Source organism: Sorex fumeus, unplaced genomic scaffold (assembly GCF_029834395.1).
Source record: "Sorex fumeus unplaced genomic scaffold, SorFum_2.1 ptg000044l, whole genome shotgun sequence".
Taxonomy (NCBI): domain Eukaryota; kingdom Metazoa; phylum Chordata; class Mammalia; order Eulipotyphla; family Soricidae; genus Sorex; species Sorex fumeus.
In genome coordinates, this window is record NW_026606101.1 from 72,342,166 (window position 1) to 72,368,514 (window position 26,349).

The following is a 26,349-nucleotide window of genomic DNA, read 5'->3' on the forward strand; positions in this document are numbered from 1 at the left end:
ACCCCCCCCTCGGGATCACAGAGGACCTTCCATCAGGGCAAGGGCCTCAGATTGACCTCATCTCTCACCTGGGGGGTGGGTGGAGTCTTAACTGCTCCGACTCTGTTCATTCATCTGTTGGGATCACACCTAGCAGTGCCCGTCCCTGCTCTGTGCTCAGAAGTCTCTCCAGGCAGTGCCAGGATGGGGGGGAGGGCATGGCCAATCCAGGCCCCCTGCCCCTGCATGCAAAGTGTGTGCTCAGCCCTCTGAGCTCTGTCCCTCAGTTTCCGGAACTTAAAGAGATGGCGTTAATGTGCATGTGAGCATGACGCGAAGGCAATTTATGAAATGCTCCCTAAATGTCTGCTGTTATTATGAGACATCCACGTCGTCGTGGTGACTGCTGTGGGTGACTAATAGGAGTCGTTATTCCCATGACTGCTTGCTTGTTCATTAACGTTAATATTACTTGTTCCTGCATATTAGTTAAAATAGTTCATTTATTCATTCAACAGCTTCCAATTTATTGGAGGTCTCTGCATGCCAGAGGAGAGCTCTCGCCATCCGGTGGCGGGTGGGTCTCGAAGTTCAGTTGACCAACTAATTGAGTGAATCAAACAGGAAGGAACCAGTCCATTTTTGATTCATTTTACTTTATTTTTGGGGGGCCACACCCAGAGATGCTTAGGGCTTGCTCCTGGCTCTGCACTCAGGAATCACTCCTGTGGGACCATATGGGATGCCGGGGATTGAACCCTTGTTGGGTGCACACAAGGGAAACACCCTACCCACTGTACTATCTCTTGAGCCCCTGATTTATTTTATTCTTTTGCTTTTTTTGGTGGTTGTTATTTTTCTTCGAGGGCGACACCCAGTGATGCTCAGGGCATACTCCTGCCTCTGTGCTCAGGGTTCACTCTTGGCAGTGCTCAGAGGCCGTTTCTGTCTCTGTGCTGAGGGATCACTCCTGGTGGTGCTGGTGACTCAGTGTGCGTGTGCGTGTGTGTGTGTGTGTGTGTGTGTGTGTGTGTGTGTGCTCGTATATGTGGTGCCAGGGGTCAAACTGGAGTGGGCTGCATGCAAGATGAGCTCCGTGGCCCTGGGCCTCTCTTTCTGTCCAGCAGGAGCAAGCCCTGAGCATCTCTGGGTATGGCCCCAAAACCAAAAGAAGAGCTTTCTGCCCTTCTTCCCTTTCTTGACCTGCGTCCCTCCAGTGTTGGGTCTTGGCTTCTCTCTGACCGGCGGGTGGCCCCATGTCAGCGCTCCTTCCATTTCCGCACCCTTTGAGACGTCTCCTGGTCGGACACTTCTAAGTGTGTCCTGTCCAGGAAGCCCCGTTTCCTGCCCCACTGAAGCAGCTCTGCTTCCTGCTTCCCCCCCCCCACCCCCACCCCGAGTCCTGGGAACCACGCGAGGGTCCGGGCAGGATGTGAAGAGACCCCTCTTGTCACACGAAATACACGAAATCCAAACCAGCATTTGAAGGGACTAGATCGGGACCGTGGGGAGTCTGGAGTGAACAATGCAGTCCATAGGCGTGTGTGTGTGTGTGTGTGTGTGTGTGTGTGTGTGTGTGTGTGTGTCTGTGTGGCCACTCACTTGTTCTCCTTTCCTAAGACCCCTCGAAGAGAGATGCCCCTGAATCCTTCTAGCTCCTGGGCTGGTGGGGTGGGGAGGGGGGAGTCTTGGAGGCAGGTGGCAGGCAGAGAGGCAACCCCGCGGGGCCTGTGGAGGGAAGGCGGTGCCGGGCGGATGGGCTGGGGGGCGAGGGGACCCAGCCAGGGCCGCCTTGCTTTCCTCTTCCTCTTCCCCAAGCAGCTGCCAGTGATGCTTAATGACAGGATTTCCCTCGACCCTCTTGATCCTTCCTTCCAGGGTCCCCCCGTCTCCTGGGGGGACCCTCCTGGAGTATTACCTTGGCACCTCTTCCATCGCCCTGGCAGAGAGATGGACAAATCTTGCACCCAACACTCTGGGGAATTCTTCTCCGAGGCTGTAATTAGTAGGTTCCCATGTGGAATGTGGACTTTGTTTTTTTTTCCCTCTTTTTTCAATTTAAGCAGGAAGTGGGTTCGTGGGGGGTAGGGAAAGGGATTCAGGGCCGCTTTCTCATTTTCTTTAATTTCTGATTTTAAAAAAAGCGTGCTCATTCAGGCCCGGAGAGGTCGCTGAGCAGGGAAAGTCCTTCCATGGGGCTTGACCCAGGTTCCGTTCCTGGCTCCATCTGTGGATCCCTGAGCACATAGACAGGAGTCGTCCCTGAGCACAGAACTGGGAGTGACTGGGGAACTTTATCATTCCAGATAGCAAAGGAAGCTGCAAGATGTGAGTGATGGTGCTTCCTGCCCACTGCGAGGTCTGTCTGTGGACGCAGGTGGGACTGGGTCTGCAGTGGAGGCGAGCACTCAGACGTGGAGCTTGTAGCCTCTGTGTCTGGTGTCTGGTTCCCTTTACACCTGGGCTGCCGACTCAGCGCTGGGGACCTAGGTTTGATCCCTAGCACTGTCGGTGGTCCCATCCCCATGGTACCAGGAGTGACCTCCGAGCACAGAGCCAGGAAGCAAGTCCTGAGCATTGCCAAGGGGGCCCCAAACACAGGAAAGGAGTGCCGTGGGCGTCTGCGGACAGCCGCCTGCGGAGACAAGGCCACGCGCCTTAGGCCTGCGTGACGGTGCCTTGTCCATAGTCAGGACCTTCCACTAGAATTAAGATTATTTTTTACTCTGTTTTGTCATAAATTGGGGGCGGGGTGCTCCTGGTCATACCCAGGGCTACCTCTGGCTCTGAGTTTAAGCCTCTAGCTCGGTGGGGTTGGGGGGACTGTATGGTGCTAGCCCATAGAGCCGTCTCCCCGGCCTGCGGCTGATCTCCAGGTGGGTGCGACAGGCCAGGGAAAGGCAGAGCCGGTAGCTACCAAGAATGTGTGTGCGTGAGAGAGTATGAGTATGTGTGTGAGTGTGTGTATGCGACTGTGAGTGTGTGTGAGCATGTGTGTATATTAGTGTGTGTGTGAGTGTATGTATATGTGAGTGTGTGTGAGTGTGTGTATATTAGTTTGTGTGTGTGTGTGTGTGTGTGTGTGCGCGCGCGCGCGCATGTGCAAGTGCTTCAGTGGCCTGTTCTGGTGGCCACTGAAGTGTCCTTTCTCTCACTGGGCAGTGGAGGAGACCAGGGTTTGTATCTGGGCTCCAGCCTCTGCTCCGTGCTCCTGGAATCACTCCTGGAGGTGCTCAGGGAACCGTGTGTGTCACGGGGATGGAGACTGGGTCACGCGTGCACAGCCGGGTCTCACTCCTCTCAGGCGTTCTGGTCCAAGGAGCGTTGTTTGCCGGGTGGGAGACACGCGTGCACCCGGCCCTCGGGAGGAGAGACAGACGCGGGGCCGCCCCTGCTCACTCCATCCGCGCGTGCGAGCAGACGCTGCCCGTGTTCCCTTTAAGAGCAGCTGAGAAAACAGCAAGTGGCAACACGTGTGGGGCCCGAGAGCCTGGAAAAACAAAGTTCAGAATATCTCAGCCTTCAGGCTCGCCCACTGGCTTCCAAACAAGCTCCAGAGTTTCCAGACCGATGGTGCGATTCGAGCTGTTTTGCAGATGTCAGATGCAGTCGATACTGGGTGCGAGCGTGCGTGTGTCTGTGCATGTTTGTGCGTGTCTGCGTGTGTGCATGCGTGTGTGGGTGTGCCTTTGTGCGTATGCGTGAGTGCGTGTGTGCATATGTGAGTGGGTGTGCATGGATATGTGTGTGCACATGCTTGCATGTGTGTGCATGCATGTGTGGGTGTGCCTTTGTGCGTGTGCATGTGTGAGTGTGTGCGTGTACGTGTGAATGTGTGTGCATGCGTGTGGGTGTCGTGGGCGTGCGGTGTGCATGTTTGTGCACGTGTGTGTGTGCGTGCATGTGTGTGTGAGTGTGTGTGCTTGTGGAGGGGATTGGGTTCAGCTACAGTGACAGCAGAAAGCAGCTCTGCGCTCACACCGCCTCCCCATCACTGTTCTCGGTTGCGGCTTTCCGGCCTCGGCGGCACCTCCCAGGATTCCCACTTGCCCCGTCCCTGAGTTCATCCCGAGATGCCCCGTGGGCCAGCATCTGTGATGCCGAATTCCTGCCTGGTCCAGTCAGCAGGCCCCGCCACAGAGATTGGGGGCTGCAGTGTTTCCTTGGGAACTTGCCCTACAAATAGGACCAGGTTCTGTCTGCCTTTTTCGTTTTTTTTTTTTCCCCCTTTTTGGGTCATAATTTGTGATGCTCAGAGGTTACTCCCAGGAGACTCTGCACTCAGGAATTACAGGAATTACTCCTGGTGGTGCTTGACGGACCGTATGGGATGCCAGGGATCGAACCCGGGTCGGCCACGTGCAAGGCCAATGCCTTTCCCACTGTTCTATTGCTTCGGCCCCAGGACTGTCTGCCTTGATGGACTGAAACACGTGTCATGTGCCCAAGCCTGGACAACTCTCTGGGCCAGCTCAGGGGGTTCTCAGTGGTAATTTTTCTTTTCCTTTTTTTTTTTTTTTTTTTTTTTTTTGCATTTTGGGTCACACCTGGCGATGCACAGGGGTTACTCCTGGCTCTGCACTCAGGAGTTAGTCCTGACGGTGCTCAGGGGACCATACGGGATGCTGGGAATCGAACCCGGGTCGGCCACGTGCAAGGCAAACGCCCTACCCGCTGTTCTCTCTCTCCAGCCCCGACGGTGGTAATTTTCGTGCCACGCCACCATGTTGCTGATTCCCGAAGATGCTGCAGCCCCACTGCAGAGGTCAGCTGTCAGGGAGGCTAGCTTTCCACTTCCTGTTGCTAATCCTGGAACTTAACTTTTCTCCCTTTAAAAAAGCCTTTGGGGGTGAGGGTTCTTCTGGCAGTGCTCAGTGAGTCAGGGGGTTCAGCAAGATAAGATTCTGCACCCTGAGTTGGATTGTTTGGTGCTTGGCCCCGTGGTGCTCAGCGGACACTGGGGACATCCCTGGGGCTGCTGGCAGGGCCACATGGTGGTGGGGATCGAACTTGGGGCCTTGTGCTTGCCAGGCAGGTGATCTAATGTTCATGCTGTCTCCGAGCCTGCCCCCTCCTCCTTCTCCAAGTCTCTTCATCCCCCTTCCATCCTTTGGTTTGTGAAATCACAGGGAGAGAAATTAATTTTTTTTTTTGTCTTTGGGCTACACCTGGTGATGTTCAGGGTCACTCCAGGCTCTGCACTCAGGAATCACTCCTGGTGGTATTCGGGGCATCATAGGGATGCCAGGGATGGAACCTGGGTCGGCCACATGCGAAGCAAGTGCCCTCCCCGCTGTACTATCGTTCCAGCCCTAATTGAAAATATTGTAATAGATGTATGGATCCTGACATAGGAGAAGGGGGAAAAGCTCTTCTAAAGTGTTGACGAGCTGGGCTTTTGGCTCCCGTCCTTGCCAAGCCTCCTCCTCGTTGGAGCCCACGGAGGTAACAAAAGCCTCCTTCTTCCTTTCTCTCTTGCTTTGCTGGAGGCAGGAATGATGAGGTGAAGCCAGCCATGGCTGTGTTGGGTACCGGGGGGTCATCGACTGCCCCCCCAGGGCTTCTCCCACTGAAGGGGGGGTTCCGAGTCGCCCCTTGAGGCTGCATCCATGAGCCACCTCTTCTCACTGTCCCCCCCAAGTGGCACATTGTTGGGGTTCCCGCCTTTCCTTGCTCAGGGAGAAGGTTCTGGTCAATGCACGGATGGGAACTCCCCCCTGGATGACACAGCCCGGGACCCGGTGCAGAAATGAGTCTGCAGAACAGTGGGAGTGGGAGCCAGTAGACGGATGGCCACAGCTGACCAGGCGGAAGTGCCCCCGAGGGCCGTGCCCACACCACTGCTGCTAATTTAAACCGGAGGAGGCTTGTTGGCATGTCGCTGATGGAAGTAGAGCATTAGAGCCTGGTCGTTAAAAATACAATCCCTGCCATTCATTCAGCATTCCAGGGAACGCTGGCATGTTTCAAATTGGGACGTGAAAGGGAGCGACCGGAAGCCTGCCCCCAAATGGTACTCTTGGTGTCCTCGTCATCTTTGAAGAGAGGATCCTAAGAAACAACAACAACAAAAATCCCCTGAGTTATATGTGAGTTAGTATTCCCGCGTCGTGGAGGGCAGCTGTAATTCCATGAGCCGCATGCGTGCGAATCTGTCCGGAACCTCTTCACTGTAAATTCTTTGTGGTTTTCGTGAAGGCTGGGCCTTCTCTGCCCATTCACGTTCCCGTATAGGAACAGTCACCTTTGTAGTTGGCTGGGGATTGTAAGTCAAGAAAGTTTGGCTGGGCAAGTCCGCTCTGCTTTCGTGCAGACTGATCTTTACAGACTTGGTGTGTCTTATTTGACTGCTTTTGGATGGGCAGGAGAGGGTGATACTTAAGATTGGAGCAGAAGAAGAACAACAACAATCAGAGCCAAATTCTAGTGTTCTGAGAAGCTGCTTTGGGGCCAAGAATCGCCGTGCACGGGGCTGGGAGTGGCAAGAGAGAAGATTCTTTGGGCATTTCTTCGTGCCCCGCGGCTTGTGCTCCTGGCCTCTGACTTTGGGCTGGCCGCGGTGCAGATGAGGAGTGAGCTGAGCGCGCCTTTAGCGGGGCTGTCGTCGGCTCCCTCTCCATTCTGGTTTTAGGGGCTAGAGAGGAACTTTCTGGAAGGAGAGTGTGGGGCCTGGTCAGGGGAGTGGGTGTGAGGGGGCCGTCTCGGGTCTCTCGGTGAAGGCCCAGCACTGGTGCTCAGGGTTGTAGCACAGCCAGAATCCAGAGGTGCATGTCCCTCCAGGAGCGGCCAGAGTCGCCCCCCCCCCCCCCCCAAAGGCAGCCGTCGTCCATCTTCTTCTGGCCAGGGGCAATGGCCGGGCCTGCCTTTGTGCCACCTGGCGTGGGATTAGGAGCTGGCACGGCCCTGTGCCGACCAGGGGTCAGAGGGACGCGGCGAGCCCCATCGAGGAATGCAGTGCCCTGGCCCAGATGGGCTTCCATCTGTGTGCCGTGCTAGGCTTTCGCAGCGTGGCAGGCACGCACCTGTCTCATCCGGCGTGTTCAGGAAGGGGCCTGGGGGGACCACACTGAAGTGGGTCGTGCCTTAATGACAACGACTTGTCATGTCTGATTTTATTATTTTGCGACGGGGGGATGTCCCTGGTGCTGCCTGGGGGACCGTATGGTGGGGGGCAAGTCCAGCCCTCCGTCCACGGCCTGCTTCCGGCCTGGCGAGGTGTCGCGCTGGCCCCGGGATCTGAAACGAGACGTAGGCCTTAAACCGGGCTTATGGGTATGACGGGAAGGGAGTTTCAGTGTGTGTGTGTGTTTTAGTCTTGCACTGCTACCACGTGTGACACTCGGGACATCTCTTCCGGATCGCTCCTATGGGAGAGGGACAGGAACAGAACGGCTGCATTCACTCGTGGGATATGACATATATTACATACAGTGTGACTCAGCAATGTGTCCTTAACCCCCAAGCACCCGCAGACTTTGCAACTCCTGCCCTGCGCCACGTCCGTCTCGCTGCCTTCCCGTGTGTCCAGCTGCACAGATGCCCACCCAGCCCCTTCTCCCTCCGAGGTTTATGGGGTACCTTCCTCCCGAGAAGTCGGCCCCAACAGGTTCGGCCCCAAACTCCAGGCCTGTTCCTGGGCTGGGGAGTCTTTCCACAGCTTAGATAGTATCTTTCTGCCCCTCTTGGTTCCTGGGTGCTGTGGGGTCTGTTTCATGGCTTCTTACGGCCCCCTGCCTGGGCTGGGGGCACTTACACTTCGTGGGACCACCGGCACTGAGCTGCCCCCAGGAGGAAGCGAGTTGGGAAGAACGGGGCGTATCTCCTGAAGGCGTGGAGTGGCCTGGGCGGACAGAGGGTCCCCCGAGGATCAGCTCACCCTCAGACCCACGTGGGGTACGTGTGTGTGTGTGTGTAAGTGTGCATGGTGTGTGTATATGTGCGTATGTGTACAGCCTGTGTGTGTGTCTGTGTGCAGCTGTGGTGTGTGTATGTCTGTGTATGTATGTAGCCTGTGGGTCGTATGTGTGTATGTGTGCAGGCGTGGTATGTGTTTGTGTGCGTATATGTGTACAGCCTTGGGGTGTGTGTGTGTGTGTGTGCAGCCTTTGGTGTGTGTATGTGTGTATGTATGTGTACAGCCTGTGGGGTGTGTGTGTGTATGTGTGTGCACGCACGCAGCCATGATGTGTGTATGTGTGTATGTGTGAAGCCTTTGGGGTGTGTGTGTGTGCGCGCAGCCATGATGTGTGTATGTGTGAAGCCTGTGGGGTGTGTGTGTGTGTGCGTGTGTGTGTGCCTGCGAGATGTGCATATGGTGCCGTGTCATTGGATGGGTCTGGGACCTTAGGTCACGCAGGGTCAGACCTGCCGTTCACTGAGGTCCTGGCAGGTGGCCGGCCCAGTATGTCCTGCGCACGTCTGTTGCTCCGGAGGGGGCAGGAAGCTAGGGCGGGACAGAGGGTTGGCGCGGGGGGTGCGGTGTCCCGGGAGGCGTCCAGGTGAGCACCCTTGGGAGTGGGTCCCCGGAGGCCCTGGGGGTAGGGCTGGGCCCTTGTACCCTATCCCTACACCTGCAGTGACATTTTCATTTGGGGGGGCTGGAGGGCACAGCTATGGAACTCAAGGCTTTTGTCCCTTTGGGGTGTTTGTGTTTCTTTCGGTTCTGAAAACAGCCTGGAGCCACAGTTACAAACCCGGAAACTACCCCAGACCTCAGCTCAGAAACAAACCCAGTCCCCTCTGACCAGCTGGGGCCCCATAAACACTCCGGTATCTTCTCCCTCCTACGTCCAGGAGGGATATGGGAGTCACTCCTTCCAAAGCGGCTCTAAGGGAGCCCAGGGACAGAGGACCCCCGTGGCCAGGGCGAGGAAGATGGTGGGAACCGTAGGCTCCTTCCTCCTCCCCGCCCTCCAAATCTGCCCAGGGGTGTGAGAGCAGGGAACTGGGGATTAGTGCAGCTCAGCTGCCGGCCTGGCCAACTGCGAGGTTCCTGGGAGCAGCCCGAGAAAGGAAGTGAGTCAGGAGCCCAGCAGGAAGCTGGGATGATTCTGCAGAAGAGGGGTGGGGACGTGGGAGCCAGATTCCAGCCTGGAGAGAGTGTCTCAGGAGCCCCTTGGTCCCTAGCGCCCCGAGCCAGCTGCCCCCCTGCACCCGTGCAGGGGTGGGGGTGTGAGGGGCCGTCTTTGTCCCTGCTGCTGGCGCTGCTGGCTGGAGATGGGGCCCTTCCTGTGCTGGAGCCCCCATAAACTCGAGGGGGGAGACTGCGTGGGTGGGCATCAGAGTGCCCCGGGTCAGGCCTGTGGGAGGTGGAGGCGGCAACCCCTACCTCCCCCGCGGCCCCAAGAGGGCTGAGCCCAGCCAGCTCCAAGGTTGGAGGCCTTGGGGTCTCCCAGGTTCCGGCCAGGGGGTCAGCGCCCGAGGAGAGGGCGAGACCCAGCATTAGGGCTTTCAGAGCTCTGAGCAGACGGGTCGGGAGGGAGAGGAACCCGCCCCTTCCGTCCCCAGGCGGAAGGACTTGAGTCGCTCGCACAGCCTCTGAGCATCTGGGCCTGGAGACAGGATCTCCTTCCGCAGGGCACTTGACTCGGACCCTGGGCCGCTGACTGTGGTGGGCTCTGAGTGCGGGGGCACAGCTGCGGGCCGGCCGGTCCCCACAGACCCCGCTGGGTGCCCTGGCAGCTTCTGCCCAGCCCCGCTGGTCCAGCCGCGTGTAACCAACACCACCGTTTCCTTGTTCCTTTTGTCCGGCTCCGGGAAACGCCTGCCGTCCCTTTGGCAGCTGCTCAGGGTGTTTTTCTCGCCTCTTTTCTACGATCCTCTCAACCCAGTTCATGTTTGGCACAGGAAGGTTGCCAGGAGCTGTGGTATTGAAGCCCTGTTCTTGGGCTCATTGGCGGGTAAAGCAGGGAGCTTGGGCTCCCCCCACAGTGCTCGGGGGCTGCTCTGGTCTTATTGCTCTGGGGTCATTCCCAGCAATGCCCAGGGGCCCCACGCGCTCAAACCCGCTTCCCACATACACCCTCGCCCTTTGCTCCCTCTTCCTCTCCTCCCCCTACTTTTTTTTAACAAAATTTATTTGGGGCTGGGTGTCTCCCCAGCAGTGCTCAGGAGGCCCTGGGGGGCCAGTGCTGGTTCTCCAACCGGTGCATGGTGCAGTGCAAGGATCCGAGGATGCCCTGGTATGAGGAATGCCCCCGCTCACCTCAAACGGGAGGGGTGCCAACTTGGATGACGCTTTGGGGAGCCCTGAGAATCGAATCCGGGCCAGATGCAGGCCGGGGGCTCTGGCACAGCTGGACCAGCTCCAGGACTCAAACAAATTTGTTCCCCGAAGACCTTCTTGAGTCTCCACGTCTCAGCCTGGGACACGTCCCGCCTCTCTCTGACCTCATGGGGCGATCCCCGGGCCCTCTTCTCACCGTGGAAGTGTCTAGAGCAGGCCCGTCCTGGAAGAGTTTTCTGCTTTGTTTGGGGGGGTTACGCCTGGTGGTGCTCAGGCCTCATCCTGGCTCTGTGCTCGGGGATCCCTCCTGGTGGTGCTCAGGGGACCCTGTGTAGGGCCAGAGATCGAACCTGGGTCGGCTGCATTGCAAGGCCAGCGCCTCTCCGTTGGACTGTGTCGCTCCAGATCCTTGAACCAGCTTCTGTGAGCAAAGTTAATGGCCTTGGATGGGTGGAGAATGATCCGTGCTGTGACTGCAGAGGCCAGAGGGAGCAGCAGAGACGAATTCATCTCGGCTCATCTCTTGACCATCCGTCATGGGCTGATGGTGGCAGCTGGAGACCCGGGTGTGTGTATGGCCTGAGCCCCCTGCCCCCACCATCCCAGGGTCGCCCGCCCCTCCTCCCACGCCCTTCCCACCCGAACCACCTCGCTTTGCACCCTCTCTGAGTTATTTTTGTTGCGTCGTGAATGTGTTGGTCTTGAAAAGGAAAAGGCAATAAACTCTAACAAAGGGAGACTTCACAAAGGGACCAGGAAGGAAGCTGCGATGTGATTTGGACCAAAAAGGAGCGGGCTGGGGGGTGGGCGTGGGACTAGTTCCTCCGCGCCCCCGCTGCTGCTCGGTGCTGGAGCCTGAGTTACAGACCCTGGGAGGGAGTTGTTCTGGACCCCAAGTCCCACCCTTTCCTCCCCCTCAGAAGCGCTTTTTTAAAAAAATGTATTTCTTTATTAGTGAGACACCATGAGGTACAGTGGTAGACTTACAAATTTTGTGCTTGGGTTTCAACTATACAATGATTAAATCTCTGCATCTCTTCCTCTCCCCTGAATCTGGGCTGGAGAGATGTACAGGGCTGAGGACGCCTAGCTTGCATGCAGCTGACGTGGCGCCAGGGAGGTTTTGATTCCCGGCGCCACGAAGGGTCTCCCCAGCCCTGCCAGGAGTGATCCCTGAGCACAGAGCCAGGAGTCAGCCCTGAGCACAGCCAGGGGCCACCCCAGTCAGAACCTGGCGCTTGGACCAGATAGATAATACTGGTGAATAAGTACTTTCTTCTCCTGTGGCTGGCCCTGGTTCAGTCCCCGGCACTGCATGGTCCCCTGAGCACCGCTAGAATAGTCTCCCGAGCTCAGAGCTGGGAGTAAGCCCTGAGCACTGCTGGGTGTGACCCCAACACAGCCTGGCTCTGGCCTCCCTACCTGCCCTTCTTTCTGGTCTTGCCCAGATCCATGGTGGCTTCTAGAGGTTGTCTATGACAACCTGCAGAACCTGCAGAGTTTCTGTACCCGACGTGGTGCTCGGCCACTTCGAGTTCATGAGTTGGGGGTTCAGGGCCCCGTCTTGGGCTGGAGCAGGTGGGGGGCAGGCCCGTGGGCGGCTGATGGGGTGGCCTGGGCCTTCTTGGGGAGAAGGAGTGATTGGTGGGGGGACGGCCCCAGGCGCGGGGAACGTGGGTTCCTTATGGGGCGTGCAGAGGAAGTACCAGAGATTTCTCTGACTGCTACGGGCAGGAAGAACCCCTAACTGCGGGGACAGCTGGGCCGCTGGCTTGTATCCCAGGGTCCTCAGGCCGAGCCCCTGTTTTACCCAGCCTTGCGGTGGGTAAGCTTGACCTTGGATGGAGCCTGACGTTGACCTTGGGGGGCAGCAAACCTCACAGTGGGTCAGCCCGGGTGGCTGAGCCTGTCCTGCAGAGCTGTGTGCTGTTAGCCTGTGGTGGCAGTCACGATGTGACGATTAAACCTGTCATTGTTTTTCTCCTTTCAGCCACATAGAAAAAATCACCACCTGGCAAGACCCCCGGAAGGCGATGAATCAGCCCCTGAACCACATGAGTCTGCACCCGGCGGCCGCTTCCACCCCAACAGCCCCGAGGCCCATGGCTGTGTCGCAGCCGAATCTGGGTAAGCCCCACGCCTGGCTCGCACCCCAGGCCTGGTCGGACGTCCGTCCCGCCAGGCTGCGTCGTTGCTGTGGCCCGCGCCTTCTTTTCCTGGCTTTTCACTGCTAGTAGGAGAGGTTGAGGCCCACTAGGAGAGACCAAGGCCCAGGAGGAGAGACTGAGGCCCAGGAGAGACTGAGGCCCGGGAGGAGAGGCTGCGGCCTGGGTTCTCCGCCTCCAGCATCTCAGCTTCCCTTGACTTTGTGGTTCCCACGAGGTGTTCGGGGACCAGTGTGGCACTGGGGATGGAACTGGGGTCAGTGGCGTTTGGTGTTATCCCTACAGCCCTTGACTGCGTCTGTGGACGGTGTTCCGAGGACCACGCTGTGTCAGGGCTTGAACCTGGGCCTTCTGCGTGCCAGGCCTGAACCCCAGCCCTTGGGGCGCCCCGGGCCACCCCAGAGCCCGTTCCCACGTCCAAGGGGCGACGCTTCCCCGAGTCTGGCCGCCTGTGACCCGCAGAGTGGGCTCTGGCCGGACCGGCATGCAGAGCGCGTGCTCTCGCCTGGACAGTGCATCTTCCTGTCCGAAGATCCTCCTTTTGATGATCATCATTCGGTTCAGGAATGAATAGGATCATTCATTCGGGCCAGAGCGCAAGCATAGCAGGTAGAGAGCTTGTGGCGGCCCAAGTTTGATCCTTCCGTGGTGCCCCAAGTCAGCCCAGTGATCCCCTAGCATCGAGCCAGGAGTAAGCCCTGAGCACCCCCAGGTGCAGCCCCAAACAACAAAAAATGAACGCAATGGAAGTCTTCTCCCTGGCCACTCTTTCCTCGAATGTGGCTTATTAGCCGGAAGGAGAATGACCCAGGCAGAGTCAAGTAAATATCACGCTTTTTCATCAATACCGAATGTCAATATTAAATATTGTATACTATGTGTGTTTGTCCTCCCGTCGGTCATCGGTTTGCTCGAGCGGGCCCAGTAACGTCTCCATTGTGAGACTTGTTGTTACTGTGATAGGCATATTGAATATGTCACGGGTTGCAAGACACTCTTGGTAGCTTGCCGGGCTCCCCGAGAAGGGCGGAGGAATATATCAGTATCAAATATCTTTCCAGGAGGTTTGAACCCACCATTTTTCTTCTTATTTTAATTAATCCTCTATCAATGTCCAATATCAAATACTAGATGTCAATATCAAATATCTTTCCAGGAGTTCTGGACCCACCATTTTTCTTATTTCAATTAATACTTTATCAATATCAAATAGCAATATTCAGTATCAGATATCAATATCAAATATCTTTCCAGGAGGTCTGGTCTTGACATTTTTCTTCCTTTAATCAATCAATACTTTATTAATTTTTTGAGGGGGGACACACCCAGCTCTTCCTACGAGGTGCTCAGGGACCGGTGTGGTGTGGTGTCTGTGCTCGGGGGTCACTCCTCTGGGGTCCAGGGGCCCAGACCTGGTGCAGAGTCCCGCCCAAGCACCTTCCCCGACCACGTTAACACGTATGGGTGCAGACTCGGCTCCACCCGCCGGGAAGGACCTGGCATTTTCCTTATCTGAAAGGCAGATCAGGGCCCGGTTCCAGGGCGCCCTCCTCTAGGACAAAGCACGGCTTCCTGTGACGCCTGAACTCAGGACAAAGCACCTTTGAGTGTCGTCATGGCCGCTCTTTTCTCGTTCTTCCTGCTGTTCACTTTTATTAAAGCTCAGAGCTGGGCCCGAGTGACAGTACAGCAGGGAGGGCGTTTGCCTTGCAGGCGGCCGACCTGGGTTCGATCCCTGACATCTCAGATGGTCCCCCGAGTACCCCCAGGAGTGATCCCTGAGTGCAGACCCAGGAGCAGGCCCTGAGCCTCTCCGAGGATGACCCAAAAGGCCAAGTAAATAGAGTGAAATAAAATCTCCAGAGCCGCTTATGTGTGAATGCAGGTGTGACTCTGCTGGGCTCAAACCCAGGGGACACCCTGAGACCCGCTGCCCCACAGAGCCCGAGAACGTGGGGCGGAGAGATGGAGTTTTCGTCAGAGGAGTTCATGTGCTAAGGCCTGGGGTGGGTTCCCGAGTCGGCACAGACCCGAGCAGTCTCCAGGCCTGCTGAGCAGAGCTCTCTGGGGAACATCGAAAGGGCCCATCTGTGTTCCTCAGTCCCTCGATGGCTGCTTGTGTTTCTGGAAACGTGTGTGTGTGTGTGTGTGTGTGTGTGTGTGTGTGTGTGTTTTCTATACACGTTCTTTTTTTGGGAGTCGGGGGTTTGGGCCAACCCAGTGTTGCTTAGGGTTCACTCCTGGTTCTGTGCTCACAGGTCACCCCTGGTGGTGCTCAGGAGACCTTTGTGGTGCCAGGGATCAAACTGGGGTCCACCAAGGGCCAGGCAGTGTCTTCCCCTCACATGGTCTCTCCAGCCTGTGTGTGTTGTCCTACACTTGCTTTTTCCGCTTCTGGCGGAACCTCAACGTGGCGCTCCCACCTCGGGAAAACACTGCCTCGTAGCCCAGCACACTTGGAGGCGACGATCAGTTTGACTGACGGGGCTGCCTCTGAGGGCTATTCAGGTGCCGGGGCATTGCTAGGGACACACACCAGTGTGAATATCCTCATTCAGGCTCTTTGATGTACTTTCCTTTGTTTAAAAGAGTTGTGCAACAGGTAGGAAGTGGAAGCGACAGAACCTTCACTGGGGCCAGGGAGGTGGGTCTGCACTGGGAAATCGCCTTGCAAGAGGAGACCCCAGGCACTACCACACAACACACACATGGGGTTCCATCCCCAGCGACACCACACACACACATACACACACAATTCCATTTCCAGCTCCACACATACACAGACATGACACACAACATATGGGGTCCAGCCCGCAGCTCCAACGCAAACACACACACACACACACACACACACACACACACACACACAGTTCCATTCCCAGCTCCACCACACACACACGCACCCATACACAACCCCCCAATACACCGCGCACACACACAGATACCCCCTACAGGATTCCATTCCCAGCACCAACACACACACACACACACACACACACACACACACACACACACGCTGTCGGATCTAGTGAAGGAAGCAGATCTCAGTGCCTGTGGCAGTTTTGCCTCTGGCTGAATCCCATTCTCCCCTTTCGGTTTTCAAAACACACGAGTGGATGCTTTTGACCTGGCGTAGGGCGTGCCCCAGAGATCTGTGGGTGTTTTCCCAGACCCAGCCGTGTGGCTGGCTTGCAGAGAACCCAGGGATGCTAGGAGGGTGCCCCAGTTGAATCAGTTAGTTGGACCAATGCTCTAGTAACAAACGATTTACTTCAAATATTCGATTTCTAGTCCTAATACGACCTGTCGTACATACTCTTTGGCTTGACAGTGCTCGGGATGACTCCTAGCTTTGTGCTCAGGGATCACTTCTGGTGGTGCATTGGGGGACCAGATGGGGTGCTGGGGATTGAACCCGGGTCAGCCATATGCAAGGCAAATGTGCTCCCCACTCTACTCTCTTAGCCCCTGTAGTATCTACTCTTGATGGTCAGTCTTTCCCCTTCCAGTCTCTCGCTCTTGTTGGGCCCTGGCTCTCACGTATGTGAGACTCATACTTCTGCAGTCCAGAACTTGCACCTGTAATTTGGGCCACGGAGATGACTTGTAGGCCCGAGACATGCTTTGAGTCGCCCTAGATTGATCTGGGCACCACAGGGCCCCCAGCTCTGCTGAGAGCGAGCCCCGCCCAAACACAGCAATAATTTAGCACATGGTGTAGTAACTGCCTTGCCTGGACATTTCTCCACATTGCTAGCACTGTGACATGTTCAGAAACAACTGGGCGCGCTCAGAGTGAACCTTTTATAATTGGGACTCGGTGTTTTCTGTGGGGAAGGCCCATGAAGGCAGGGCTTGGAGTGTCAGAATTAGGATTCTGGCTCTGCCTGTTGCTAGCTTGGTGACTGTTGAATTACCGAATCATGTTTCCATTGCTCCCGTGTAAAAATGAGGATTATTCATAGTGTGAGATTATGTGAATTTATCAATGCAAAGTGCTGATACTGTTTGAATTACAAAAAGTTTGTCTTTTATTTATTCTGTATTTTATTTTAAGGCAAACTTTTAGTGAGACCATGGTTCGTCCCTGAGAAGGGAATTCAGAACTCTCTTGCTTTCAGTGAGGAGAGCGCCCTCTGGTGGACACAGTGCACCCTCCCCACCCCACAACGCCATCCAAGAAGCAACTCCTTAAAACGTTTTTAGTAGAACTCTTCCTGAAATGGGGCTTGCAAATCAGGCTGCTTTCAGGGGATGGTGCCAGGGCGGACTTCTCCAGGTGTTCTGCCTGTCAGGGGCGCCCTTTCCTTCAGCTTCTCTCGGTAGGTTGACAGAGCTCTTGTTTATCAAAGCTCAGATGCATGTGCACGCATACAGCAGACACTCACGCATGCACACATCCAGACACACACACACATGGACACACACATGCAGACATACACAGACACATGTGCAGAGACACACACACAGACACATGCAAACATAGGTCTACGCATGCAGACAGACACACGCAGACATACAGAGACACACGGCAGACACACTTGCATGCACACACACACAGACACACATGCAGACACACACAGACACAGCAGACAAACATGCATGCACACATAGAGACACACATGCAGACTATACAGATACACACACATAGACACACATGCAGGCATACACAGACACACAGACACACATGCGTGCACACATACAGACGCACACACAGGCACATGCACACACAGATACACACATGCAGATGTACACAGACACACATACACACACATACAGTGTTATGCACACACAGACACCTGAAACTCTGCTCTCTTTATAGCCCAGGTGGGGATTTCTCTGGTGGAAATGGTGTGGGAGGGAAGAAGAGTGGGGGGGAAGGCAGGGCTGGCTCGCTGCGGGGTCTCGCGGTGATTTTGAAGACAGACCCCATCCCTGCCATCCTGCTGGGCCTTACCAAGCATTTGGGTGCAGAGCCCCTTTTCAGACGGGACTTGAGCTGGTGTGGGCGTTGCCTCACCCTGTGCATCTCTGGCCTAGATGTGCCTCTGAGCCATCACCAAGGGGGTGGGGGACACACTTGTGTGATTTGGGGTTCAGTTTATTGCTTCATATCGTCTGAAGCCCCATAGGGAAGTGTGGCTTGTAGGCCCCCTGCTCCTGGAGGGCGAAGCTCTCTTTCCGGGGTGCCGGGGACCCCGAGGAAGAATCTCACTGGACGGAAGTCAGGGCCAGGGTTTTCTCCACACCTCCCCCTCGGCCCATCCTGGAGTGTCCGACTCGCATTAATCTCTGGCTAGTTAATGGACCGAATGTCTCCACTCAGCCTCGGGCTTGGGGCAAGCTCCTGGGAAAAGCTTGGGATGTTTTCTTGTTCTCCTTGTGGGCCGGCTGCCACAGGCTCGCCCTCAGCAAGTGGCCAGCCCTGCAAGTGCCCCCTGTCCTGCTGACCCAGGAGCCTCAGGAAGACAGTCACTCCGCCCCGTGGTCCCCCTGGACCAGTGCTCGTGGCATCTGTCTTTGAGCTCTGGGTGGGTCCCAGGTGATGTCCTCAGCCCAGGTGTGACCGTCCCTCCCTCTCCCACTCCACACAGCCAAGATCGATTTCTTTTTCCTTTCTGGAATCCTAAATTCATTCCCCCGGCTGGCCCCTCTCAGTTGCCGTCCGCCAGGGACAGCTGCTGTGCAGGGCTGGGATGGGAAGCCCACACCGGGCGAGTCAGCAGAATTCTCTCTCCAGAGCAAAGCCAGGAAACTAGAGTCTCCCTGAGCGTCTCCTCACGCGGTGCCGGACGTCAGAAGCACGTGGGCAGGAAAAGAGAAACGCGCCCTGTTGGAGGGGGCAGCATTCATCGCTTCCACGTGGGTTTTGAAGAAAAACCTTGATGCATTATAGAAAATGTTCATCTTCCAAGCCACGAGAAAAGCAGCAATAAACAAAAATAATACAAAACCAAACAAAATGCCCCGTGTGCTGATGCCATGCATCCACGTTTGCTCCTCTGCATCTTCTGTGTCCAGCCCAAGCATGGCCCAGTTTGGGAAACCAGTCCCGTGGCTCCTGTTACTCAGGCCTTTCCTGCCCCCTAAACCATCTCTTCCCCCGTCGCCCCCCACCGTCGTTTTGGCTTAGCTGTTCTTGTTGGAAAAGGAAGATGAACGCAGGGCGACGAGGAGCAGAAAGCAATCCCAGTTCCAGAGTCAGTGCAACGGCGCACCAAAGCTACCGGCCTCCGAGTCTTCCAGAAACACTCAGCCTAGCTGCTGCTGGAGCCTTCTTGAAACAGCATCCATAAGAGAGCTTTCTAGCAGCATGGATCCTTACCGTTACTGTTTTGTTGTTTCGTTTGGGGGCCATGCCCGGCAATGCTCAGAACTTTTTCCTGGCTCTGCACTCAAGAAACCACTTCTGGTGATGCTTGGGGACCCTGTGGGATGCCAGGGATCGAACCTGGGTTGGCCACGTGCACCTTCTCCTCTGTGCTGTTGCTCCAGCCTTATGGTATTCTGTACCCACAATCTTTGCGGATTGACCAATAACGATCGGGCCCCATCCCCACCTGTGCTGGAGGGGCGTCTTCGTGGTGGCGTCCTGTGGTTCCCAGGGAGTGCTTGCATGTAGACTCACGTGCTGGCACCCTTATACCCCCCGGATCTTTCGCAGAGCTGGGATTCCAGGCTGGAAGAGAATCTGCCTCCCAGGTGCTCAGCGCATCTCCGGAGAGGTGATTGAATCCTCCTCCCTGCTCCGTTTCTGCTGTCTTTCTCTTACTTCTGCCGGGACCCGCACATAGGGTTCTCCTTCTGGAAACCCCACTTCTCCTGCCTGGGGTGCATCTCAGACGTTCGTGCGACCTGTCTGTTAGTTTTTGGTGCCACGTCTGCATGGCTCAGGGATCACTCGTGACGGTGCTCAGGGGACCATATGGGATGCTGCGAATCGAACCTGGGTCCGCTGCGTGCAAGGCAAACGCCCGCTGTGCTGTCGCTCCAGCCCCACTGGATGTAGTGCTCTAAGCTCGCTCTTGCCCTCCTTAGGAGGCCTCTCCTCCCTCCCCTCCGCACACACTCCTCACTGGCTTGCTCAGAGCCTCTTGCCCTGATTAGGCTCCTGACCTGCCAGGCCCTTTCCCCTGGATTAGCGTCTCCCGGGGGCGGGAACTTCCCCTCTGGTTCTTCCCTATCGGCACTCTGGAAACGCTGCTTTGCACCTGCTCTTGGCCCTGCACAGACGTGGTGAACCAGTAGGTGAACGAACCGTAGAAAACCAGGAAGGGGAAAAAAATCTCCCAGTTTCCCCTCCAGACGCCACCATTATTGATAGGTTACAGGGGCACTTTAAAAAATAAAGTTTTTGTCTGTTTGTTTTTCCAAAGTGAATTGACTTTAGGCATCAGTTTCTGGAACTCTTGGAAGTTCTCAGGCTCAATAAAACACAGGGACCGGAGCGACAGTCCAGCGGGGAGGGCGTTTGCCTCGCACACGGCTGACCCGGGTTTAATCCCCGGCATCCCATATGGTCCCCCCAAGCACCACTTTTGGGCCCGAGTTTCGGATCTCCAATTGCAGAGAGGCCAAGTTGACACATGATCATGCCAACGCAAAGGAACTTTATTGCTAGCTCGAGCTAGGGTCCAAGTCTCATCCAACACGTTGGAGTCTTGACAAGGACCCCGACTCCAAATCACAAGCAGTTTATAGAGGGTTCAGTTAAGAAGCGGTGTATACGCTGGTCTGTTTTTAGCTTCGGCCCTATTACAACAGTGGTCAGCAATTATGAATGGTTAGTAGCAGTTTCTCAGAAGGGCTCAGAACCAACTGCCCAGTTCCTTAACTCAGCTGGGAGTTCACCGGAAGCTGTAAGTCCTGCTGTGGGGAAACAGAAACTGAGGCCTCGCTGAGACGTCACGTTCGCTGCAGCCTGTCACAGCATCAGTTTCGCCCTCACACCACCAGGAGTGATTCCTGAGTGCAGAGCCAGGAGTAGCCCCTGAGCACCGCTGGGTGTGACCCAAAAAGGCAAACAAAGAAAGAAACCCTAAAACCCCACAGGTAGGGGTGGAGAGACAGTACAGAGCCCAATCTCCAGCCTTGACCTCCACCTGGGCCTGCATAGTGCCCCCAAATGTGTGTGAACACCAGTGCCCCAAATGATGATGATGATTTGCGTGCCACATCTGGAAGTGCTCAGGGCTGACTCCGAGCTCTGTGCTCATGGGTCTCTCTGGGCCTGGGTTGACCACATGCAAAGTGAACAACTTCCCTGCTGTAATCTCTCTTCGGCCCCAAATGCCCCAAGTTAGAAGTGTGATTTTTTGTTTATCTATTGTTTGGGGGTCACACCCAGTAGTGCTCAGGGCTGACTCCTGGCGGGGCTCAGGGAATCATATGCAGCCCCGAGGATTGGACTCTGGTCGGTCCCATGCAAGGCAAGTGCCCTCCGCCCCTCTCGGAGGGTCTGGCCCTCCTCGTCAAACCATCTCTCCAGCTCCAGAGATGTGCAGGTTTTCTGCCACCTTTCCCGGTCCGACTGAAAAGTCCTAAGATGTCACATCCTGTGGCTGGCTCTGCTCATTTGATGGCCGAACACGTGAGTGTGACCGCAAGTGCCTTTTCTGTGAGTCCTGGTGAGGCTGATCTTTTTTCCATATTTGATTAGTGATCTGGGCTGGAGCGATAGCACAGCGGCAGGGTGTTTGCCTTGCACACAGCCAACATGGCCGACCCGAGTTCGATTCCTCCGCCCCTCTCGGAGAGCCCGGCAAGCTACCGAGAGTATCTCGCCCGCACGGCAGAGCCTGGCAAGCTCCCCGTGACATATTCGATATGCCAAACACAGTAACAACAAAGTCTCCAATGGAGACGTTACTGGGCCCTCTCGAGCAAATCGATGATCAACAGGAGGGCCTTTACCTTTACCTTTACCTTGATTAGTGATTGGGTGTTTTTCCATAAGCCACGCCAAGTGCCCCCACTGTCCCCTGGATGCCCACGGAAGGGGCCCTTTTGGAACGGAGATGGGAGGGGTGGGAAAATCACTCCTGGGGATGTGATACCGCCACCACGTGCTTGGCCTCCATCCCCCAGCAGTGCCAGGAGCTACCGCTGAGCACCCAGCCCAGACCGTTCCCAAACAAATAAAAAGTACATTTACGGGCTGGAGCGATAGCACAGTGGGTGGGCTGTTTGCTTTGCACATGGTTGATGCAGCCGACCCTGGCGACCCAGGTTCGATTCCTCCGCCCCTCTCGGAGAGTCTGGCGAGCTACGGAGAGTATCTTACCCGCACGGCAAAGCCTGGCAAGCTCCCTGTGACATATTCCATTCCACATGCCAAACACAGTAACAAGTCTCACGATGGAAATGTTACTGGGCCCGCTCGAGCAAATCGATGAACAACGGGAGGACAGTGCTCCAGTGCTCCATGGTACCTCTAGTAAAGCGCCTGCCTTGCATGCAGCCCACCCTGGTTGAACCCCCAGCACTTCCTACGGCCCCCCGAGAACAGCCAGGAGAGATCCTTGTCAAGCACAGAGTCATGGGTAAGCCCCTAAACCAAAAGAAAAGACAGAGAACTTTCCCACAGAGGCCCAGCAGCAAAGGGGAAGATGAAGAGCTGCTTTTCTTCACTCTTGGGACCTGATGTAGCTTTATGTCCTGGCATTTTGGCTGGGCCAAAAACGACCTGCAAATCACTTGACACAGGCAGTGGTTTGCAGATCGCCCAGGAAGACTAACCAGTAAAAAGGTACACTAAGCTGTCTGCTGGCCAGTGAAAACAAGTGCGTGAGTCAGAGTTTCCATTTCCTGCTGGGGTGAAAGTGTCCCTCTTGTCTGCAGATAACAAAGCAGTTTGGAGGTGGGGGGAGTCGCTGCTGTTGCCGGCCAGGGAATCACATTCAGGAGCGCGAAGGTAACTCTGCCTGGCTGCGCCAGTTCCCTCTTCTCCGAGTTGAGCGGCCCTTCTGCCGCCTGGCTCTGCCTTGGAAGCCCGGGCTTCAGGCAGCGCAACGTCGTCCCCACACAGGCGTGTCCGCTTCCGGGAAGCTGGCGCGGGTTGAGCAGCACCGTCCTGGCTGCTTTGGGGGCAAGGAAGAGGGTTTCTTGACAAGAAGACGACCCAGAAGAAGCCACAAGCTGTGATTGGGTTTTAGCCTATTTTTAATATGCCAATGAAAATTTACCCCCCCCCCCCCCCGTCCCTCCTCCACCCCCCTCCTTCCTGGAAGGCACGCACCCCACACTGAGCTACATCCTCATCCTCTACACCCTTATTTATTTATTTATTTATTTATTGCTTTTTGGGGTCACACCCAGCAGTGCTCATGCTCCTGACTCGTGCACTCAGGGACCACTCCTGGCGGTGCTCGGGGGACCCTATGGGATGTTGGATGTCGAACCCAGGTCAGCCGTATGCAAGACAAACGCCCTCCCCATTGTACTATCGCTCCGGGCCCTCTACATCCTTTAAAAGCCCGTGGGATGCTAATTTTTTTGCTGGTGCAAGTGCTCAGGGAGCATGGAGTGTTCTAGTGTGCCCATCTTTTCTACCCGGAAGAGCAGAGGGGTCCCGGGCCCTTTGCTGCCGCTCAGGCCACTGGCTCACTGTGTGGGCAGGTGACAGGTCAGCTGGTCAGCTGGTGGGACGAGGGGCGGAGGAGGCTGGCGCCCCTGCGAAATGAGTCCAGTTGGCGCCTGAGACAGAGCCCAGGGGAGAAATGTGTGGTCCTCCGGGGAAGCCATACCCCACACTGATCCAGCTCTGGGGCTCCTGGACGTGGTTTTCAGACTGGAGATGGGGTCAAGTGTGGTCAAGGCGCAGGGGAGGGGGCGGGGGTCTGTCTGCTCCTCACCTCCAGGAGGACCCCTGGGAGGTTCCTTCCACCCCGGGTGTGGGATAAAGGCTCGTGTGAAGGTGAGCAGACAGCGTCGGGGTTTAATACTTTGCAGGCTTTTGGAAGCCAGTGAGCCCTGGAGGGGAAAGCTGCCTTTTTAAAAATTTTAATTTCATGATTTTTTTTTTTTTTGCTGACCTTGTTGGACGGCTGATACAGTTTCTGGGAAATAAGAGAAACCGGCGGCTGGTTGGCAGGGCTGAGGGGAGTCTGCGTCCCCCGCCCTCGGGCTGCCTGGAGGCCCGTCTGCTGGCCCACGCCGCCCACATCTGGTTCCCATCAGACAGGGCTGCGTGACACCTGGCGAGGCCCAGCACAGCCGAGTCGGGCCGGCCCCCAGACCAGACGGCAGAGGCTGCGCGGGCCAGATGGTGGGGGCCGCGCTCTGAGCAGACAGCGGAGCTGCCCCCGGACCAGATGGTGGACGCCCAGTGCAGCTTTCCCGAAAACCCGTGGCCCGGATGTCTGGCGCGGCCTCCTGCCAGCACCTCTCCTCTGTCGAAGTTTCCCGAATTCGGGCACGGAGCTTAGGAGCCCATCGCCTTTCCTGTCACCGGTTCCTGTTTTCCTTTTTTCGCTTTTGTCTCTTTCGGGACATGACCATGGTGCTCAGGGGTTCAGGTCCTCCTGGTCTGCATCAGGAGTGGCTCCTGGTGGTGCTCGGGGGACCATGTGGGGTGCCGGCGATCCAACCCGCAAATGCCCTCCCTGCTGTGCTGTATTACTCCGGCCCCCGCTTTTTCTTATTTTTTTGAAGGAGGGCAGGAAAATCTTTATGCTTTAGTCTGTCAGATCAGATCGTCTAGGAACCCACGATCTGTGTCGATTCTGTGATTTTGTAATGGGAGGTTGATTAAAATTAGTCCACGATAAACCTTCTGTGAAATGGGAAAAGGAAAATCTTGGGTGTTTTTTGGTTTTGTTTTGTTTTCACTTCTTTTCTTCAGAGGTTTCTCAGGGCACAGCGGGTTCGGGTGCTTGCCTTGAGCAAGTTGTACTCCAGTGCTTGGTCCTGACATCCCACAGGGTCCCTCGAGCCCTGCCAGGAGTGATCCCTGAGCATGGCCCAGAGTGAGTTGCAAAAACTGCTGATGTGCTCAAAAACGTTTTTTTTTGGGGGGGGGGCAGGGAGTCCCACCCAGCATTGCACACGGGTTACTCCTGACTCTGCACTCAGGAATTACTCCTGGCAGTGCTCGGGGGACCATACGGGATGCTGGGAGTTGAACCCGGGTCAGCCGTGTGCAAGGCAAACGCCCTCCCTGCTGTGCTGTCACTCTAGCCCACAGCCTATTTATTTTTAATTTACCAATTTCTCTGTCCCCTTCCTCTCCTGGCTGGGGGCTCAGGGTTCGCGTGCTGCTCGTGAGCTGGGCTGGAGAAGCCACAGGGTGGGACCAGTAGAGCCACGGGGACCCACGTGGCAAAGCCTTTCCACCTCACCTCTGCCTTGGTGATGCTGGGTGACGGGGCGGGAACCAGGGGTGCTGGCGCCTTCTTTTCTCTGCCCTTTCCAGGTTGGTCTGGCGGTGTCATTGACAGCCACGGGGCGTTCCCGGTCTCCTCCTCTCTGAAATGAGGGGACTGGCCTCAGCCTCCCAGTGCCCTGGGGTCCCCAGCCTTGCTGCCGGGTCTGCGAGCAGAAGCCACGGCCAGTGCACAGACTGCAGACGTCCCTGAAAGCGGCAGCCTTAACCCCTGCCGCCTCCCTGAGTGTCATCTTTTTTCCAGTTAACACCTTTTGGGGAGTCGTGTCTTTTTCACCTTGTCGAGAGGGGTTTGGGGCTCGCCCCGTGGTGACTGGAACTGCTCCTGCCAGGACTCGGGGTCCGGGGGGAGCTGGGAACGGCTCCAGCCCCTGACCTGCAAAGCTTGTGCTCAGCCCTCCCAGCGTGCCGTTTTCTGGCCCGGCTTTAGCCTTAGGGACCGCCGAGGAGCTCGTTTTCATGTGTTCCCTCCCCCATTTTTCATATTGTATATATTTTGGGGTGTGGGGCTCTACCCGCTGGTGCTCAAGAGCTCCTCCTAGTTCTGTGCTCAGGGGTCACACCTGGCAGGGCTGGGGCATACCTGGGATCCCAGGGGTCTAGCGCAGGTGACTGTGTATGGCAAGTGCCTCCCTCCGTGCTCTCTTTCTGCCCATTTCTCCCCTTTCGACACCATGCGTTGCTTTTGCGTTTGCTCCTCCTGGGGCTCGCTGTCTGCGGGTCTCCGTGGCTTCTCCCGCTGGTTCTTCCTGTTCCAGGATCCCTTGCACAATTCCGCCTGTTACTTCTCCCGTCTCCTGGGGTTCTTGGGAATTCTGTGGGTCTCCGGACTGTTGGACACTGTCCAGTGATTTTCCAAATCAGGGTGTGAGGCGGGTTGGGAGGACCACAGAAGGGTTCCATGGTATCCATGGGCCCCCACCCCCACCCCGTGCCCCCAAAGCGGACTCCCCCTGCAGTCCACGCCATCCCATCCAAACACAGCGACGCTCCTCAGAGTGGCTCCAAGAAGTTTCTGGAATTCTTCCCTTCGGGACAGGCATCTCTGCCTCTCTCTCTGTCCCTGTTCAGTCACTGGCTCATGCTGCTGTCCGGCTGACGAGCCAGAGCAGGCAGCAGGGGTTGCTTTCTTTGCTGCGACAGGCTGAAGGGGAGGGGCGGGGGGAAGGGCGGTGGCGCAGGGTCCCTGGCCCCCTGCATCCACAGGCTCGCCCCTCTGGCACGCTGGCAAAACCATGTGTGTTCAGTGGCTTAGTTGGTCGGTTTCTGGATCAACGTGGCGGATGCTCGGGGTTTACTCCTGGCTCTGTGCTCAGGGGTCATTTTTGATGGGACTCATGGGGCTGGAGGCGGGGAGAGCCAGTGGGGGTGCCAGAGTGGAGGAGCAATTCCTGACGTGATACCCCGGCGCCTCTGCTTCGAAGAGGGTTGGGTCTTCCTTGTCCTTCCAGCCACAGGCACCCTCGGTTCCCTTCCACCATCTCCTCAGAGAGCTGGTCCTGTGTGGGTGTGGGAGGGCGTGGGGGGGGGGGGCGGGGAGGCGGAGACCTAACCTCAGTGCTTGTTTCCATCTCTTGACTCTGTGTGTGTGTGTGTGT

At 56.4% G+C, this 26,349-nt stretch overlaps 1 protein-coding gene across 1 annotated transcript in view; it reads left to right on the plus strand.

Annotated features, from left to right (window-relative positions):
• Positions 1 to 26,349, plus strand: part of WWTR1 (WW domain containing transcription regulator 1) — a 113,359-nt gene that overhangs the window by 67,220 nt on the left and 19,790 nt on the right. Inside the window, exon 3 of the mRNA XM_056121595.1 lies at positions 12,195 to 12,331. Within this exon, the coding sequence (XP_055977570.1) occupies positions 12,195 to 12,331 (137 nt within the window). The remainder of the gene's footprint in view (positions 1 to 12,194; positions 12,332 to 26,349) is intronic.